Below are 16,470 nucleotides of genomic sequence, written 5' to 3'. Positions count from 1 at the left end.
TTAGATTTGGAAACCATTTTATTTTGTAAATGGGTTAGCACTCAGACTGTACACAACAGATATTTTCTGAGTTTGACCCAATAAAACCAAAAGGAGCATCCAGAGGCGAGAGAGCAAAGTGGTCTGGTGACAGCACTGGAGTACAAGGAGAGTAAAGATCTTCTTTTATTCCTGCTTTAAAACTGTATCTGATTTTTGTGATGGTACAAAAAAAAGTATGATCATCTGTCTTAGGTGGACCACCTTGCTTCCTGCCAATGGTATCGTCAAGCAGTCGCTCTTGGTGAGTGATTTTTGTACAAAAAGACAAAAACTTTAAAAAAAAAAAAAGAATTTCAGAGATCACATTACAGAACACTTGAATAACAACTGGGGGAAAAAATAAAAAATAAAAGCAATGTGTATAATTATTCCAGAGCAAGCCCCAAAGGTAACACTCATTAAATCAATATGAGCACTATTTGCCCCCATACAAACACGGGCATGTCTATCTGCCTTGTAGTTATACGTTATGATGTACTGACTGAATTCATGCCGAGGCTTGAAACGCCTTCCTTCACTACAGCTGGCGATAATATGGTGCTGTGACCAGAGACGGACAGTTTCATACACTACACGTGTTATAATGACCACATTAGTCCATTTATCGTACTTTTTCTTCTAATAACACATCAAATAAAAAGAATAGGCTAAATTTCTCACAACGAAGCTATGCAGATTATCATAGAAACTGATGACAAGACAATCTATTGACACACAGGCACAGTGCACAAGCTTGCAGGCAGGAACAGAAAAGAAATCTTTGTAGTTTTTAAATAGTACAAAAAATGCTTTTTTAAATTTCCTTTTTTAAATGGTTTTTTTTTTTTTTTTTTTGCTTCAAATGCACAACTCAAAACTATGAAGCCAGACCTTTGATCTGCGTAAATGGGAGGAAGAACTACAGCTCTCATAGTCGTCCCCCAAACAAACAAATTTAGCTCGAGATCACAAGACATTCGCTTGATCCACAGTTCTTCAACCAGCGGCTGAGAATCAGCAGCTGTGCTGCCTCCTGTTTGTTTGTTTGTTTGTTTTTTTGGTCTGTGACTGTTAGCGTTCAAGGAGTCGCCTTTTTGTTTTTCTCTAAATCAAATACATTTTATTAATGAATATTTTAACTACCAATCTGGTAAGGCAGTGACAGACTGAATAAATTTGATCCAGAAATGGTGTAAATCTGATCAAATCATGCACATCATGTACTTGTGGGATTCTCTCAGCCTCTTTCCCCCCTGCAGCTGGCTGTGGGTTAATCCTGGATTTCATATAACCATAAAAAATGGCTATAATCCAAAGGCCGAACTCGAGTGTATGTTTAATCAATGCCAGCATATATCTGCGCGTGATTAAACATCCCCGTAGCAGACGAAGTGAAACAGTAAACCTTGTAAACAAAACTTCACAACCAATTGCAGGTCAGACATGCAGAACAAGCTATTTAATGAGACTAGGCCACAAAAGAAGTCAAACTTAAAAAAATGCTGAAAAAAACATTTACATTTGAACATTAGAACATGAAAATAAGAAAAATAATTTCTATAGTCAGTTGTTTTTTTACCTTTACATTTCTCATAAGAATCCAATACTTTTGCGCAATTGCAGTCCAAACTATAAGCACAATAGAAAGTAGAGTCTAATTTTATATATATATATATGCATGTATAAGTGATCTGTATAATTAGAGATTGTTCTTAATCTTCCTGACTGGTTAAATAAAATAATAATAAAAAAATAAAATAAATCTCTTATGACCTACAGATAAACTCCTTGGGTGTAGTAAACATTTCATGAATGAGAGCAGAAATGAAAGCACAGTCAAAGTGCGCTCTAACCAATCGACACGCGTGTTGTTTTGAGAGTGGAGATAAGGGCACTGGAAACCAAAAACTCCTGCAGTGTTTCTTGCTCGATGCTGCTGCTGCAAAATGTTTTGGATAGGGCTGGGATGTCCCCGGCCCATCATGCTTTGCTCTCGGCTGTATTTGTCTGTATGACACTGTTGTGTTCTGCAGAGATCAGGGTGTTTGGTAAGCCTCCCTCCTCAAGTTTGCCCTTCTCATCAGAAAAAATCTTCCTGCAATGGGAAAGAGACAAAGTTCAAAATTAGAAATCGGGACGTCTCACGCAAGACAACAGAAAATATCTGAACAAACAACACTTTGTTTGAACAGTTTAAACCATTTATTCTCAATGACATCTTCACCCAATATGTAAGAAGACACTGTATTTAGATATCTTCTTACATACCTCTTCACCACCTTGACAACAGTCAGATAAAATAAACAGATAATGGCATACCCATACACCGCGTCCTGTAACGACTAGCATGCCTAAACTGAAACAGCAAATATTAGCTATTAATTGCTTTAGTTCTACTACAGAGAGACAATGGTAGGACGAGAAATTAGCCCTGGGCTTGTGGTATGTGATGTCCATTTTCATCTTTAAAGCAATTAGCACAGTTTCTAATTGCTCAGAGCACAGAAACACCACAGTTAGAAGCTGTAGAATTAGTGAGAACTAAACATTGTGGTGATTAACAAAGGTCCATTGCAGACATGTAACACTGCTGTTAAAGTGATGGCTTTTACTTAACTGCTTATTGTGACTTTATTCAGACATGAGAGCAACGCTCAGGTACTCGAGTAGTTGAACAGTAGAGATGGAAAGTCGTGTTTTTTTTGTTCTCCTGACAGACATAATCAGTGACTGATTTTACAACGTATAAGTTGGATTTAAGCGTTTCTTTTTTCTGCAACTTAATACAATTGCTGTTGAACAATAATGACTTTACTGGCTGTTATTTTGCAAATTAAAGCTGATTTTATTTTCAGCGATTGCAAAAAATTGTGGGATGTGGGGCATGAGCTTTCTTCACTTCTGAAGGGAAGCATGCCAGAAGAAGTTTTAAGAACCACGGAGACATCAATAAGACGGCACGAATGAAAGCACACTGAGAAAGACAGAAGATCTGTTTACAGCATTTTTAAGGCTGCATCACTCCATTCACTCGTATTTATTTTCTTGATTATTTATTCCTCCTGTAAAAGGTCAAAGTTTCCTAACGCTCAAGGTTATTTCATCACTTCCTAAATTCTTCAAAACCTAAAAAATATTCAGTTTACTATAAATTTGATTTTAACTATTATGTTGATACATGAAGACTCACCTCAACAGCTCAACACTGGCTTAACCAGTTGGGTTCTTTTTACAGGAATCGTATGAGGCTCGGTTAGGGACGTCGTGTTGTCATGGTAACTAACAGTGTGCAAAACTAGTTCAACAGATGTTTAAGAGCTGTGGCCCTCGCTAGTTGGCTCCAGCAATACTAACTCACTGAACTAATTATTTATATTTGGATAATTTACAATGCCAGTTAACTGTTGTGTCCAGAATGGTATGTAGTTGGGCATAAGACACCCTGCAGACCAGTGATCTAGACAGTGAATGACTGTATGTAAGCCGTGTCAGAGTAAACTGGGTAAAACCCACTTGATCACCACAAGTGGTGTGTAGACATTCACCCACAATGTGAGAAAACTGCCGGTGCTAGCTCCACCTCCCTGAGCAAACTAGCATGACGTGTGCAATCAAAGATGTAACACAATGGCTTTTCAGTGACATTTAAGATAAAATCTACTCACTGAAGAATTTGAATAATGGTTTGAAATGACTTAAACATACGCAGTATTTCATGTGCACAGCGTTTAACCTCATTTATTAGTTTTCTGACCTGTTCATGAGAATGATTTTATTGTCTCTGTTTAAGTCACTCACCAGGAACACACCTAGACTTATGAATGGCATGTCAAATTTCCATATTTATGTAACGAGCTTCTTGTCTTGAAAGGGATTTAACTACGTTTGTGGTGAATGTTGCAAAGATAGAGACCCCACAATGGAGAACGGTCACAAACAAAACAAAAGCATCGTATCACTTCTCTATCCACAACATTGTACTAATAACTATCTTATTATCATTACCACAATTTACCATTACAATATTTTATATATTGTGTGGTCAATGGCAAGATGCGGTGGTGAATGAATGGGTATACAAGTTACACACACGCACTCACGCACACACACACACTCACACACACAGATAAACCTCTAGAGGGAGCCGTACTCATCGTTGACAGGAGGAGCAGTCTTGGCCAGAGTCTCTGATGGCTGTAGAACTGGGCCTGAGGGGGGGTCTGCTTCGTCTCCATTGGGTAGAGAGGGGGCAGCTGGTGGGCTGTCTAAGCTAATGAGATCTGCGGGGGGCATGGAGGGTCTTTCTGTCCCGTTTATCATCTCTAAGTCTAAATCTGCATTTTTGGGCTCCATGTCAGGGGTCAGTAAGTCATATGTGTCTGACGCTGATATAAGAAGGTTGTTCGATGGCAACGCCTCAAGATTCACAGGGACAGGATTGGAAGGAATAGGAGTAACAGGTAAAGGTGAGGGAATGCCTGAAACTAGAGAACCAGGGTTTACAGCATCCAGGTCTTCAGAAACACCGTGGATCACTGCAGGTGAACTAGTAGTAGCAACTCTGGCAGTGGGCGTGGTACTGTCAACAGTTTGATCAACAGTTTTGTCTTTGTTAAAGGCAGTAAGGCTACGCCCACTGGAATCTGGGGCTGTAGGTTTTGAATCTGGGTCTGGTGCAGGGGCAGTAGTTGCTAGACATGAGGCAGTTTGTACTGGTGGCTCTGGATTTAAGGCTACAGTGTTTGGCTGTGTGGGAGGTTTAGTGACTGGTGGGCTTGGAGCAGGTTTCCTGTTGTCTAAAGTGGGAGAGGAAGATACAGGAGAGACAGCCAGAGGAGAAACAGGGGGACTACTTTTAGCATTCAGAGCAGCAAGTTTAGGAGAGTGTCTACGCTTCGGTGGTATTGGCGTCCCAGATTTTTGAGGTTTGATCTGTTCGGGGGTGCAAGGAGGAGTGTTTAATTTCTCCTGTTCTTCTGGGGCATCTCTTCCTCTCTGTTCTATTAGCGGGGCCATTTTAGCTTCAACAGCAGCTGTGGAGACGAGGGGGGGCGGCGGGGCCGTGTTCGATTCTGGAGTCGGGGCCGGAGCCAGGACAGGGGTGGGTGAGGGTTCGTTGGCTGGGGTGGACAGGCTACAAGTGAGGGTAGTGGTTTCACTAGAGGGGCTGTCCTGAGCGGGATCAATTGTTGCAGTGGCTGTGTCAGAGTTGGTGGCTACGGAGGAGAGGGTGTCCAGTGCCAGAGCAGCAGTGTAAGCCGCCTTCCTGAGAGAGCAGGGAGAGAACAGAGACACACAGACTAGACACCAGGGTGACTGTGACAAGAGGAGGGGTGGCCCGCACGAGAGCATGCAGAGGGATTAGTTGGCTTTAGAAATTCACACAAACATAGACAAAGCAACTAAAAGAAACACAAAATACAGCAACATTTAAGCCTAGTGAGAAAAAGAAAGAAGAAGAAAAAGAGGGCATCATGCTGTGAGTGGACATCAAAGGATACATCCCATACACACACCAACATGGAGTACACTGACTAGGAAAACTACTGTAGTAAAAAAAGGCACCAGCCTTCCTGCAGGAAACTACAGCACCACAAAGAACCACCTATTAGGGTTAAACAGTACCAGTGGCAATCTCATACTGCATAATCTACTTTTTTCCAGACTGCTGATATGAGATGGCTTGCTGAAATTGTCAAATGGCTTCATGAGTTGACCACACTCTAGAGGACTAAAGCCTTTGTGTTTATTTGACTGGTATTGCTTCAACCTTCATACAATGAGACAGAAAAAATCTCCAAAGGCTGGAGAAGAAACACAAAATACAGCAATCCCTCTGGTTAGGGAATAAAAACAGAAAAGCAACACAGTCCAATGGACTCCACTCAAGAATGACCTCAACTTTTTCAATAATGTAAAGCGTCAAATTATATCCTGTTGAATAAATTCATTATTCTTTAAAGTGGAGTGCAGTGTACAACAGCTCAGAGCGGTAAAAAGGCCGTTTGCCGTGTGTCAGCGTTTACTTACTCTGGCTCTGTGAGAGGTGTGGTTTCATTCGGCTCTACGGGTCCTGCTGCGTTATGATTGGCTGAGCACTCATCCTCTGTTCTGACTTCCACTATTGGCTCTTTGGACTCATCTTTCCTGTAAGACACAGACAGTCTTGCTAAGCTGTTGTTTTTGGCCAAGCGGGCAGTAAGAAAGGATGATTCAAAAGCAGCAGACGGCCCACAGTGATCATCTATTTTCAAGCTTACAAAGTAACGTCAAGTCATCCATCTGGCTGTGCTTTCGTGGAACCGCACTCATGAAATGTAACAATCCAATACGTAATGCAACATCTTACTCAGAATGATTCAAAACGACTGCCGTTTTGTACACATGAAAGCATCCATTCAGTGCTGCGCTTGAATCAAACATCCTCATCTGTTTCATTGAAGGAAAATTTCATCTTACCTATGGGGCCATTTTATTGATTCATGTATTCTTGCTGTACTTCAGATACTGCTTGGTTAGACATTGTAATACATGTTTATTTTGCTCAAGAGGCAATCTCAGTTATTGTTTAATTACACAAGCTTCCCTTGATATATCTAGATATAGCAGCCCAAAAATAAAATAAAACCTTCAGCTAAAATTCTAAGTAATCTTCAGAGTTCATTCCTGAAAGGCCTTCTGGGAAATGTGGGAAGGCCAGTTATTCTAAGCTGAGGTCGGCTTATTTAAAACGCAAACAAAAGGTAAATTGGAAGATAAATAAAACCCTCAAACACATCACATTTCTACAAAGAATCTTCTTAATTTTGTCTTTCTTATTACCCACAGACCTGCTTACAACAAAACTGAAAATTATTTTCTATCTGGGATTTTGTAAGTTAGGTACAATATGTAACCACATCAGTCATTTCTATCCACCACTTGCTCTTCCTGTTATACAGACTTTAAATAGTGACTGTGGCGTACATCACCAGCTGCTTGTATCTTCTCCCTGCATGATTCCCTGCATTTTTACCTGAAGTAATGAAACAAGTTTGTTGTGTGTACCTTAACCATTTTGCAAAGTGCTTTGCTGGAGGATGTTGAAGTAGCGCATTTTGAGCTAAATGTTTATTCGAGGCAGAGGTGGCTTTGGCTGTCTGACATGACTTGGTTTGTCTTTTTGTTGAGCATACTAGGGAACATAAGCATGCGTTGCTATAGCAATGGCATTATGATATGATCTGACACAGCCCTAATAATCACTTTATAAAGCTGATATGGTGAGAGTGCTTGTGTCAGGTTGTCTGACTGTTACATCCAATATTAACTCTGCGTTTAGCCGTTTTATTCTGCACCAACTCCTGATGTGTCTTTATCTCCTCTATGCTCACCCATAGACATTACAGAAAATCTGGACACAGTCACCCTGAAACCACCCTTTTGTAAAAGAAGTAACAAAACCTTAAAGTAAAACTGTTGACTGAGGTCACAAAGAATAAGAGCCAAAAGTTTTCCCATTTGCCTCTACAAAGACTTTTTAGTAACAGATCACTTATCCTCAGGCTACTGGAAATAACGCAGATTTAAAGCACTTGAATCAATGTTGGCTTTGCTTTTAAAAACCAAAAGCTACATTAGTCTTTTATATACAGTCTACCTTTTCCACTAGCTAGTTGCTCAGTCCTGTTGTTGTTTGGTGCAAAGTTGTATATAACCATCTCACATTACACATGTAAGAGATCCAATCATCTGATCCAATCTTAAAATGAAGATATGCATACGCTGAGTTGAAACAATCTCTCTGGTTCCACATTTTTAACTTTGAACATAAATTAGACATCATATGTGTGCCATCAAATACATCAGTTTAAAAGACCCAGACAACATGTATGTAAATATACAGTCTGATACTCACATGAAGGCTGCCTTGCCCTCCTCTAAGTTGTGCCCTTTGGTCCCTGTGCCTGACTTGCCGCAGAGACACATGATGAGGCCACATTTGTTAACAAAGTAACAGGTGACATCCACAGCCAGGAGCAGGAGTATAAATACTACAACGAGGATTCCTGCCCAGAGCATGATGCCCATGGAGAGCGGAGACTCTTCACTTAAATCTGCCACACAAGAGATGAGAAAAGGAGGGCGCTGAACTAACGTAGCAGGACACACTTTTACAGAAACCATGAACAACTAAATAAAGTGCTGACGTGTTACTGTAACCACAAATACTTCCATAAAACAGAAACAACTCACCTGCTATGAGCACTGATAGGTTCTAGATGGCTCAGCACAACTTTAGATGCTGTGTGTCGTTTGTATCGACTGTGCTGTCAGACTTTAATTATTTATATGACTTCATTTCTAATTATGAGGCATACTGAAGATTTGATATGCATGAAGCTGTGCATAAAAAAACGAAAAGTATAAATATATATTCAACCCATTTATTTGGTAGTAGAAAGAAGAGCAAACCAAAGCATACAGTGTGCTGCTAGTTACCCAGACATGTGGAATAATCTGTGCACAGAAAATGAATGTCAGGCTTTTCCCAGATTTAAAAGCAGTGATGTATTGTCACTGTTTGGGTAATATCAACTTTGATTTAGCAGAAATTACTCTAAAATATACATTTAACTCTGCAGGTAATTAACATGTAAACAAGATCTATACATCTGAGTAAAGCATCCCAATTACGTACGTATAAAAATGACTATTGCTGATGACACTTGCGAAACATTACATGCTGGAGGAATATCTGGACATTTATCTTAGTAGTCCGCATAAAAATAAGTTGTTGTTTGATCATTCTTTAAGTGGCTTGTCAGTCTGTGCCAATATAAACAATTGTTTCCCCATTTTATGACCTTAATTGTGTAAATGTTAATATTACAAACCTTTACATTATGCAGAATTTTGTGAGCTATTAAACAATATAATACAGTGCTTATGTAAACACACAGGTCCAGCAGTCAGCCTTCACTCTGTTCTAATGCTACTTGAAAAAAATCTACTATTGTTCATCACTGTAAACTGGCACTCTTCTCTGTCTCTCTTGTCTAGTGCTGATGACTAGCAGTGCTAATGCTGAGCAGTATGAAACTGTGGGAGGTGGAGGATTTCCACTGCCTTTGGTTCAACATGTCTGTCTGGTCTGTTCTGAAACAACACAGCACTCTTTTCCTCACCCATAACAGAGACACATCTGTCATGGACAAAGTCTGTTGTAAGTGAGTGAAAGTGTCCAGAAAGACAGCCAGAGAGAAGGCAAGCTCTCCTCTACAGTAATGGTGTGAATTTCCTCACGAAAACTATGAGAGCAGGAGAACAGTGATGAGGGACATGATGAGTGATACCAAAGTGTATGTCACAGATGAGCAGCCCTGAGTGGCTGTGGGTGGGGACAGCACAACCCAGACCACACCAAAATGCACACAGGTCGGGACGAAAATGTTCACGTGGTCCACCACACCAATGTCCAGGACCAGGCAAGAGAGCAGGAACATTGAGAGAGAAAGAGGGGATAAAGAGAGAAGGGGGAAAGATAATAAAGGAAGAGGGGGAGAAATGAAACGGAACAAAGAGGGGGAGAAAAAGAGAAGGGCGGGGAAAACAGAGGAAGAGAGAAAGTGAAAATGTGTCAGGTCTGAAAACCAAAAGTGGAAAAAAAAAGACGAAGAAACTGATTTCTTGTATTGAAAAAGGGGAAAAAAAACAGCAACACATCAAAGCAAAAGCACAGCACAAAAGAGGAAAACTACACCATGTCGACTAGATGGTGACTCAGTGGTGGGTGAGTGGAAAATGCTTTAGTTTGGAGAATGAATTAGGAAAAAAGTGAGAGGAAACATAATGGCCTGCTGTGATGTTTCAGTGAGGTACTCAAGTGTGTCTATCACCTAAAGAGAATTTGACAGGCTGTGTAGGTTTCGGCACGGTTAGTAAAGAACCTTCAGCTGCAGTTAAGAATTCAACATACGTGTTAATCAGCGGTTACTGAGGGTCATTTTAAAAGCTCCAACCAGACAGAGACAAACTATCCACATTAACGGTAAACAAAGCTACAGACATTCAGAGGAGATCATTTTATCCTCTGTGTGAGTGTGTGTGCCAGATCTGCAAGCACAAACTCAAGCTCATTTAGTGAGGGCTGTCAAAACTTTAAAGTGAGAAAATTCAGCCGGAAAATCATTTTTGGCTCACCGCCGTCCACGAAATCTATTTATTTTTTCTATAGATTTATTTAGTTGTCATTCACCCGTCAGCGCTCCAGATTTTAAAATAGAACAAGCTGCTCTGGTTTTCAGGTTTGAGTTTGGCTCCTCAGGTTTCTGGCTGTTTAGTTCCACATTAGTGTGAGTGACCGGGGGCAGGTACGCTACCTGGGATGGCCTCTGGCTCTGACGAAGTCCTGAAGGACATGGTTGCTGGCTGAGACTTGCCCTTCTGATTCTCTGCCACCACATAGATGTTGTACTCTGTGTCCCACTCTAACCCACTGAGAACTATGTGATCACTGACACTGGGCAGCCGGATTTCTGGTTTCCACTCTGAAGACTGCACCTAAGGAGACACAGATAAATACAGTGCATGCATTCAGGGTTGAAACTTTATTTGGTCTTGTGAAGGTGAAATTTTTAAGCATGTTTTCAAATTGCTCCAAAAACACCTGTAAGAGCTCGGAGCAATCAAAATTTGTGTCTGTTTGGCCAAAACATAATTCATTCATTATGAGAATATGAGAAGTTTTTCTATTTTCTGTCAACAAACCAGGTATTAAATAACAATTTCAGCCCTAACAACAGCTTGAAAATCACAGAATTAAAAATTTTTTGCAGTGCTTTTGAAACTACAAGGATTTGGTAGAATCATTATTACCGCTGCAACTAAATTACTGCTTTCACTGACGATTAAGTACTCGATCAAGAGTTACTGATCAAATTTTTGGCATATAAAATAGCGTAAAATGCACATGCCATTCTAAAACCCACAAAAAAAAACAATCTTAAGACTATGTAAAGCAGTAAATGTTCAGAGAATATTTCATCGTTTTACTTAAATGATTAAATCAGTTATCAAAGCAGGTGCCTTAGTTGAGAAGGAGCAATTGCTCTTTAATCCCCATACTCACTGGTTTATAACGGATAAGATAATGTAAGATGGGAGAGCCGCCATCATCCTGCTTGATCCAGCTCACTCTGAGGGAGTTGCCTTTACGTTGAAGTGCTCCTTCAAGTTTAGGAGGATTAGGATTCCCTACAGGGACACAGGAGCAAGATGGAGGTCATTTAATGGCTCATTTCAAGAGGTGCAGCGAGCTAGAGGGTTATTTCTTTGAAAGAGGCAGCTCTGTCAGTCCACTTTTCCATTTTGAAATAAAGGAAAAAGAAAACTTTCAGTCCAAAGTTTGATCTTGGATGCTCTCCTTATTGTTGACCTTTTAGGTCACTTAACCTCCCTTAAACGCTCTCCTAAGGGTGGCTTGTGTTACTAATTAGTGAATGACACACAGCCGCATGCTTATCTGTTTCATCAGAGTTGCTGTGTGTTGCTGCTGTTGCTGAGTGACATCAATTGGCAGATGGACATCGCACCAGGCTTCAGGCTAAAGAGTTATTTATCATTAACTAAGAATACGTATATAAGATTGCCAAGTTCCAGCACAATAACAGGGTTTGTCTTTAATTGTTGTATAGTTGTACCTACTGGCATGGAAATCGCACAGAATTATACTAACATATGTCTTGTCTGTCTTAAACCTGTAATCATTTATCTATTAAACACTGATTACATAACAAACACCAATTAAGTCTAATATAAATGTAGTCAACATAATTTAAATTTATTCAAATTAATTTTTCTGACATCTTTTTGTGTCCATTGCTGACAGGGTGGAGGTCCTGGGGGGCAGTTGAAACTCTCTTTCCAAATAGATTAAAAAATTAAAATGTTCTGCATCAAATGAAACCACTGAATTTATGCATTAGCATCACATAAAGGCTACCTGATATGTAATTGAAAACTGGACGTCCTTTGTTTGTTTTACAACCTAAACTATTGAGTTCTGCCACAGTACACATATATCATTTTTCCAATTGCTTAAAATAGAACTACAGACTGATTTCAGTGACCTAAAAATATTCTAGTGTTTCATCCAGGGTTACTAAGTGGAGCCGAATCATCAGCTATGAGCTGATGGAGAAGTAAACAATTAATCCTGTATTTCTGGTAACTAACAGTCTAAATACATTTCAGGAATGGTTTGTATTCATAAGTGTCTGTCACAAGTTTCCAAAGTATAAGGTAAAGTCAAATATCTTGTCTAAACTCTAAATTTCAGTTTACTGTCAGAAATCTCAGAAAACATTCAAATTTGATGAGCTGGAACACTGAACGTGGCTGCTGATTTGTTTTGTCTCAGATATTTGATTAATCAACAAATTATTGAAGCTCTAAAGGTTAATGCACTTACAAACAGGTAACAAGAAAGATGTGCACAGTGGTTAACATTCAGGATTAGATAAAGTCTAAGCTGTTTAAGCCTCAGGTTAAATAAGATTAAGAAAATATAGAAAATATATACCAGCAAGCCTGCTGCAAGGATGAGTATTTTGTGGGATGGCTGGAAGATACTGACTATGTTTATTACACTTGATTTATAGCAACACATCCTATAAGTAAGAATGGTAACATCCCTCAGGTGACAGGCTATCAATACTATGTAAGTGAAGCTAACAGTAAACACTGCTGACTGTTATTTAAACAATAAATACATTCTCGTTCTCTACGTTTACATTTATCTTGCTCAGGCAAATGTCTAGATGACTGATTAATGTGTTACACGACCGCAGAAGCAAACTATGTGCTGTTTTATCTGCTGAATTCTTTAGTTCAAGTTAGGAATCGTCAGTCAGGAATCTGCAACAGAAAGTTACCTTCTGCAGAGTGGAGGGAATCATCAGCAACATGCAAGCCAAATAACAGTCGCAGAGACATAAAATGACACATGTGAGTGGTTGAAAGAGGAGGAAGAGCATGAAAGGCATAACAGACAACAAAACACAGGTACAGGTTGAGGATAGAAAACTGAAGTGACCCAAAGACAAACCAATACTGATAAATAATAAATCACAGCTCCACATGCTGACAAACTGCACAGGGATTCCTCTGTTTGGATTCTAAATGAGAAAAGTGCAGAAGACATCTAGCAGCTTTATGCTCTCGACAATTTGCAGCTAACTGATTAATCACTGCTGATGGGCCTAATCCGAGTGTAAACACTCCCAAACTACACCAAACAGCTGAAGCCAGAGAGAAAATGTGCAGCTTTTGAAATACAGAGATTTGGCTCGGATTCCTCATACTTGCATTAAGCCAATTAATTCACATGCTGCACATCAAAATTATATTAATACTAATGGGATAAATCAGCTGTAAACTCATGGGATGCAAGTAAAATTAAAAACCTAATCGGTCTATGTTACAGACGGAGGAGTTTGCATTGATGGCCATGACATTATAGGTCACAGTTTCTCGAAAACGATACACCTTTTGAAATACTTAAGCGGGATTACAAACACTGCTAATCAGTAGGGGTGATGGGTTATCCTGTTGGGTAAGAAACAGCTACAGCAGTAAAAACTAATCTTCTATTATCCCCACTACAGAACAAACCTGTGTCTTCAGTGAAAAAATGAAAAATGCCGTCTAGGGACATAAAAGAGAAGAAAGGCAATCAGAATCACTTGTCTGCACAAATGACCACCTGAATCTCTAATAACACTTCACTGAAGAAATCAGGAAGACACATTTCTGTCAGATGGCTCCAGAAAGGAAGAAAAACAAATCATTTTAGGAAATGATTGCCACATTTAAAGTAGGGAGACAGAGCCAGCCTCCATGAAAATGAAAGGCCACTTTACGGTCTAAAAAGGTAGCTTGAAGTGATGTTCTTCTGACAGTATTTTATGTAAATATTTCAGCAAACCTCTATCGCATTTGATATTTCAGCAAACCTATATGACATTTGTTCAGTTTTATCAATTACTATGACTAAATGTTAATGATCTGGCCTTTAATTATGATCTTAGTTCTAAAAAAAAAAGAGAGAAGGGGTTTAAGTCCAACTTTCGCCTTTGCCATTCAATAACAACATAATTCAATAGCAATATATATACACAACTATAAAGCTATCTTTTTAATGTTTTTAATTAATGCATTTTAAATGAATCACTTACTGTTGTAAGTGTGGCCTGATGAATACAACAGACAGAAGAGCAAATGGATAAAAAAAATCAATGATTAAGAATGATAAAATAGAAGGAGAGATGATCAGTACACAGACAATATATAAATCATACCAGCACTCCCTCAAAAAACATCTATTGCCAAACAACAGAGGGCGCTAAAAACTAACTAATGTGTTGAGGTTTCACTGCATGCTGGCTTCTACAGAAGGATGAAATCACACTTCAGGGTGACATGAATAATGACATGATGGGCTTGAAACATGGCTTTAAAACAGGATATCTGAAGCAACTGTGCAGATGGCTCTAAATGATACCTATGTGATGAAATCAGTATTTAATTCCATATGTAAAAACAAGCAATCTGGCTTTAAAGATTTGGTTATGGCAGAAGTATTTCATGAACTAGAAAAATCAAATAAAAGCAAGAAGGTCAGAGAGCTGCTTCGTAGAGACGGAAAAGCGGTTTTAAAAAGACATACATGGAATGAAAGGAGACAGGTGCAAGCTTTTGTGGCATCATCCAAACAGTCTTAGGACCAACTCTTCAGCGAGTTTTTATAGAGAGACTGAAGGTAATATGTTTGTGGAGACAAGAGGTCAGAGAGGTATACTAAAAGCATTACAGCATGCTGTAAACTGTAACATGTGCCACTTACGAACAGGCTCCGTCTTCAAGAACGCAGCGTTGCAGCTTTCACCTTCACCCTTGCCGTTGACGGCTGACAACTTCACTTCGTAGCTCGTGTCTGGCTTCAGGCCTGTGACTGTTACCTCACCGATGGAGCCTGTTACAACAGCAGAACACCATGATCATTTTGGTGAGCACTAAAACAAACAGATCTCCTGTTCCAACAATATATGCATAATTCGTTGCTGCCCAAGCAAACACTGATTAGCTCAATTCGCATTTCATTCCAACAATGTTTGAAAAACTGATGAATATATTTAGAGTTGGTCTAAAACTAGACAAACAGTGACAGCTGTTTTATATGTTGCACTGTCATCTTAAATGTAATGATCCCTTTTGGGATGATGATTGCTTTTGATCAAGCTTTTTATATAAATTATATTGCTTTTATGTACACTTCCGTGTTCAATTCCTTTCTAAAGGGGTGACTTGTAGGTTAAAACAAAAAAACTAAATTCATACCTATTTCTTAGAAATAATCATTAACTTTTGTATTTTACTTTGTAGGAGACATTTAGGGGAAACAAACACCAGAGGAAAGGAGTCATTGTTACCACTGCTCTTAAAACTCTGTCCGACCACACTGTACAGGGCAGAGATGTGCACTGTGTAGTCTTTGCTATGGCTGTACTGTGAGTTGGTCAGTTTTCCTAGTCTGACCTTAATTTCATGATTTCACCATTTTGAATTATCATGTTTCTACAGGAAACACGAAAGACTTTCCTGCCTTCACTGTGCAGGACCCACTGCTGTATCTGTAACAAAAAACAAGGCTGTAAGTGCAGACATGAGGGTGTTCCAGACGATATAATTGAGTTTCATGTGAGACATCTAAACCAGGACTGCGTGAGACTGACAGCTGGTGCTTTTTCTTCAGTTTTGCTGGCAGTGGTCAGCATAAAGCTAGACAAAGTGTGAACTACAAGTCATCTATTCTAATGTTTGCTGACTTTCTCATACCTAAATTTAATAGATTTGGCTGATAGCAGTTGATTCTTGTGCATCAGTTTGTGCTATGGCACTAATATGCCAGCCCAATCTAGTACAACACAGTCAGAAATGGACTCTTTTATCCTGATCTGTGATATCAAAATAATAATGAGGCCATATAAGGCTGTTGTTTTTATTTAAATAAATATTTTCAACGTCTTACAGTATGTGTCCAAACAACTGTAGGGATCCAAATTTATTTTGTCATACATGACCTAGTTTGGCTGCTCTCCCTTTTGTGACTTCATGACCAAGCCATGTTTCTGTGTCGAGGGTATCAACAACTCTAAATTACGTTTTAGTGCATATATGGACATATTTGTCAAAACGAAAAGAAATCACGTTCACACAGCCTTTTAATCGCTTTGGTTATAAAACAAAAAGCTGCTGAATGCAAACCTTCCTTCCTTTAATACAGGTCATCTTTACTGATATGATTTAACAAAATGTGAAAAATCTAATTAACATTTTTAACATTAATATGTATTTCTATCTATTTGAATTGTACTTGGATATTTTAAAAAAAAATGTAGTTAGACATTA

At 39.2% G+C, this 16,470-nt stretch overlaps 1 protein-coding gene across 7 annotated transcripts in view; it reads right to left on the bottom strand.

Annotated features, from left to right (window-relative positions):
- The window catches only part of ncam1b (neural cell adhesion molecule 1b), an 86,930-nt gene continuing 70,460 nt past the window's right edge, over positions 1 to 16,470 (bottom strand). For 5 of the 7 annotated variants that reach the window (XM_085243735.1, XM_085243730.1, XM_085243729.1 and 2 more), the window contains 7 exons: positions 14,906 to 15,034; positions 11,132 to 11,256; positions 10,383 to 10,563; positions 7,919 to 8,117; positions 6,052 to 6,168; positions 4,172 to 5,287; positions 1 to 2,116 (listed from right to left, as the gene is read on the bottom strand). In XM_085243735.1, the coding sequence (XP_085099861.1) occupies positions 2,002 to 2,116; positions 4,172 to 5,287; positions 6,052 to 6,168; positions 7,919 to 8,117; positions 10,383 to 10,563; positions 11,132 to 11,256; positions 14,906 to 15,034 (1,982 nt within the window). In that variant the 3' untranslated portion in view covers positions 1 to 2,001. Of the gene's footprint in view, positions 2,117 to 4,139; positions 5,288 to 6,051; positions 6,169 to 7,918; positions 8,118 to 10,382; positions 10,564 to 11,131; positions 11,257 to 14,905; positions 15,035 to 16,470 lie in introns of all 7 variants that reach the window. The other 2 variants (XM_085243733.1, XM_085243732.1) reach the window with 2 other exon arrangements.

This window comes from Mchenga conophoros, linkage group LG14, assembly GCF_057382185.1.
Source record: "Mchenga conophoros isolate Kocher_MC1m ecotype Shallow Benthic linkage group LG14, M_conophoros_male_GT1.1, whole genome shotgun sequence".
Taxonomy (NCBI): domain Eukaryota; kingdom Metazoa; phylum Chordata; class Actinopteri; order Cichliformes; family Cichlidae; genus Mchenga; species Mchenga conophoros.
Note: the sequence above shows the minus strand (reverse complement) of the source record. Positions and strands in the feature narration are given on the sequence as shown.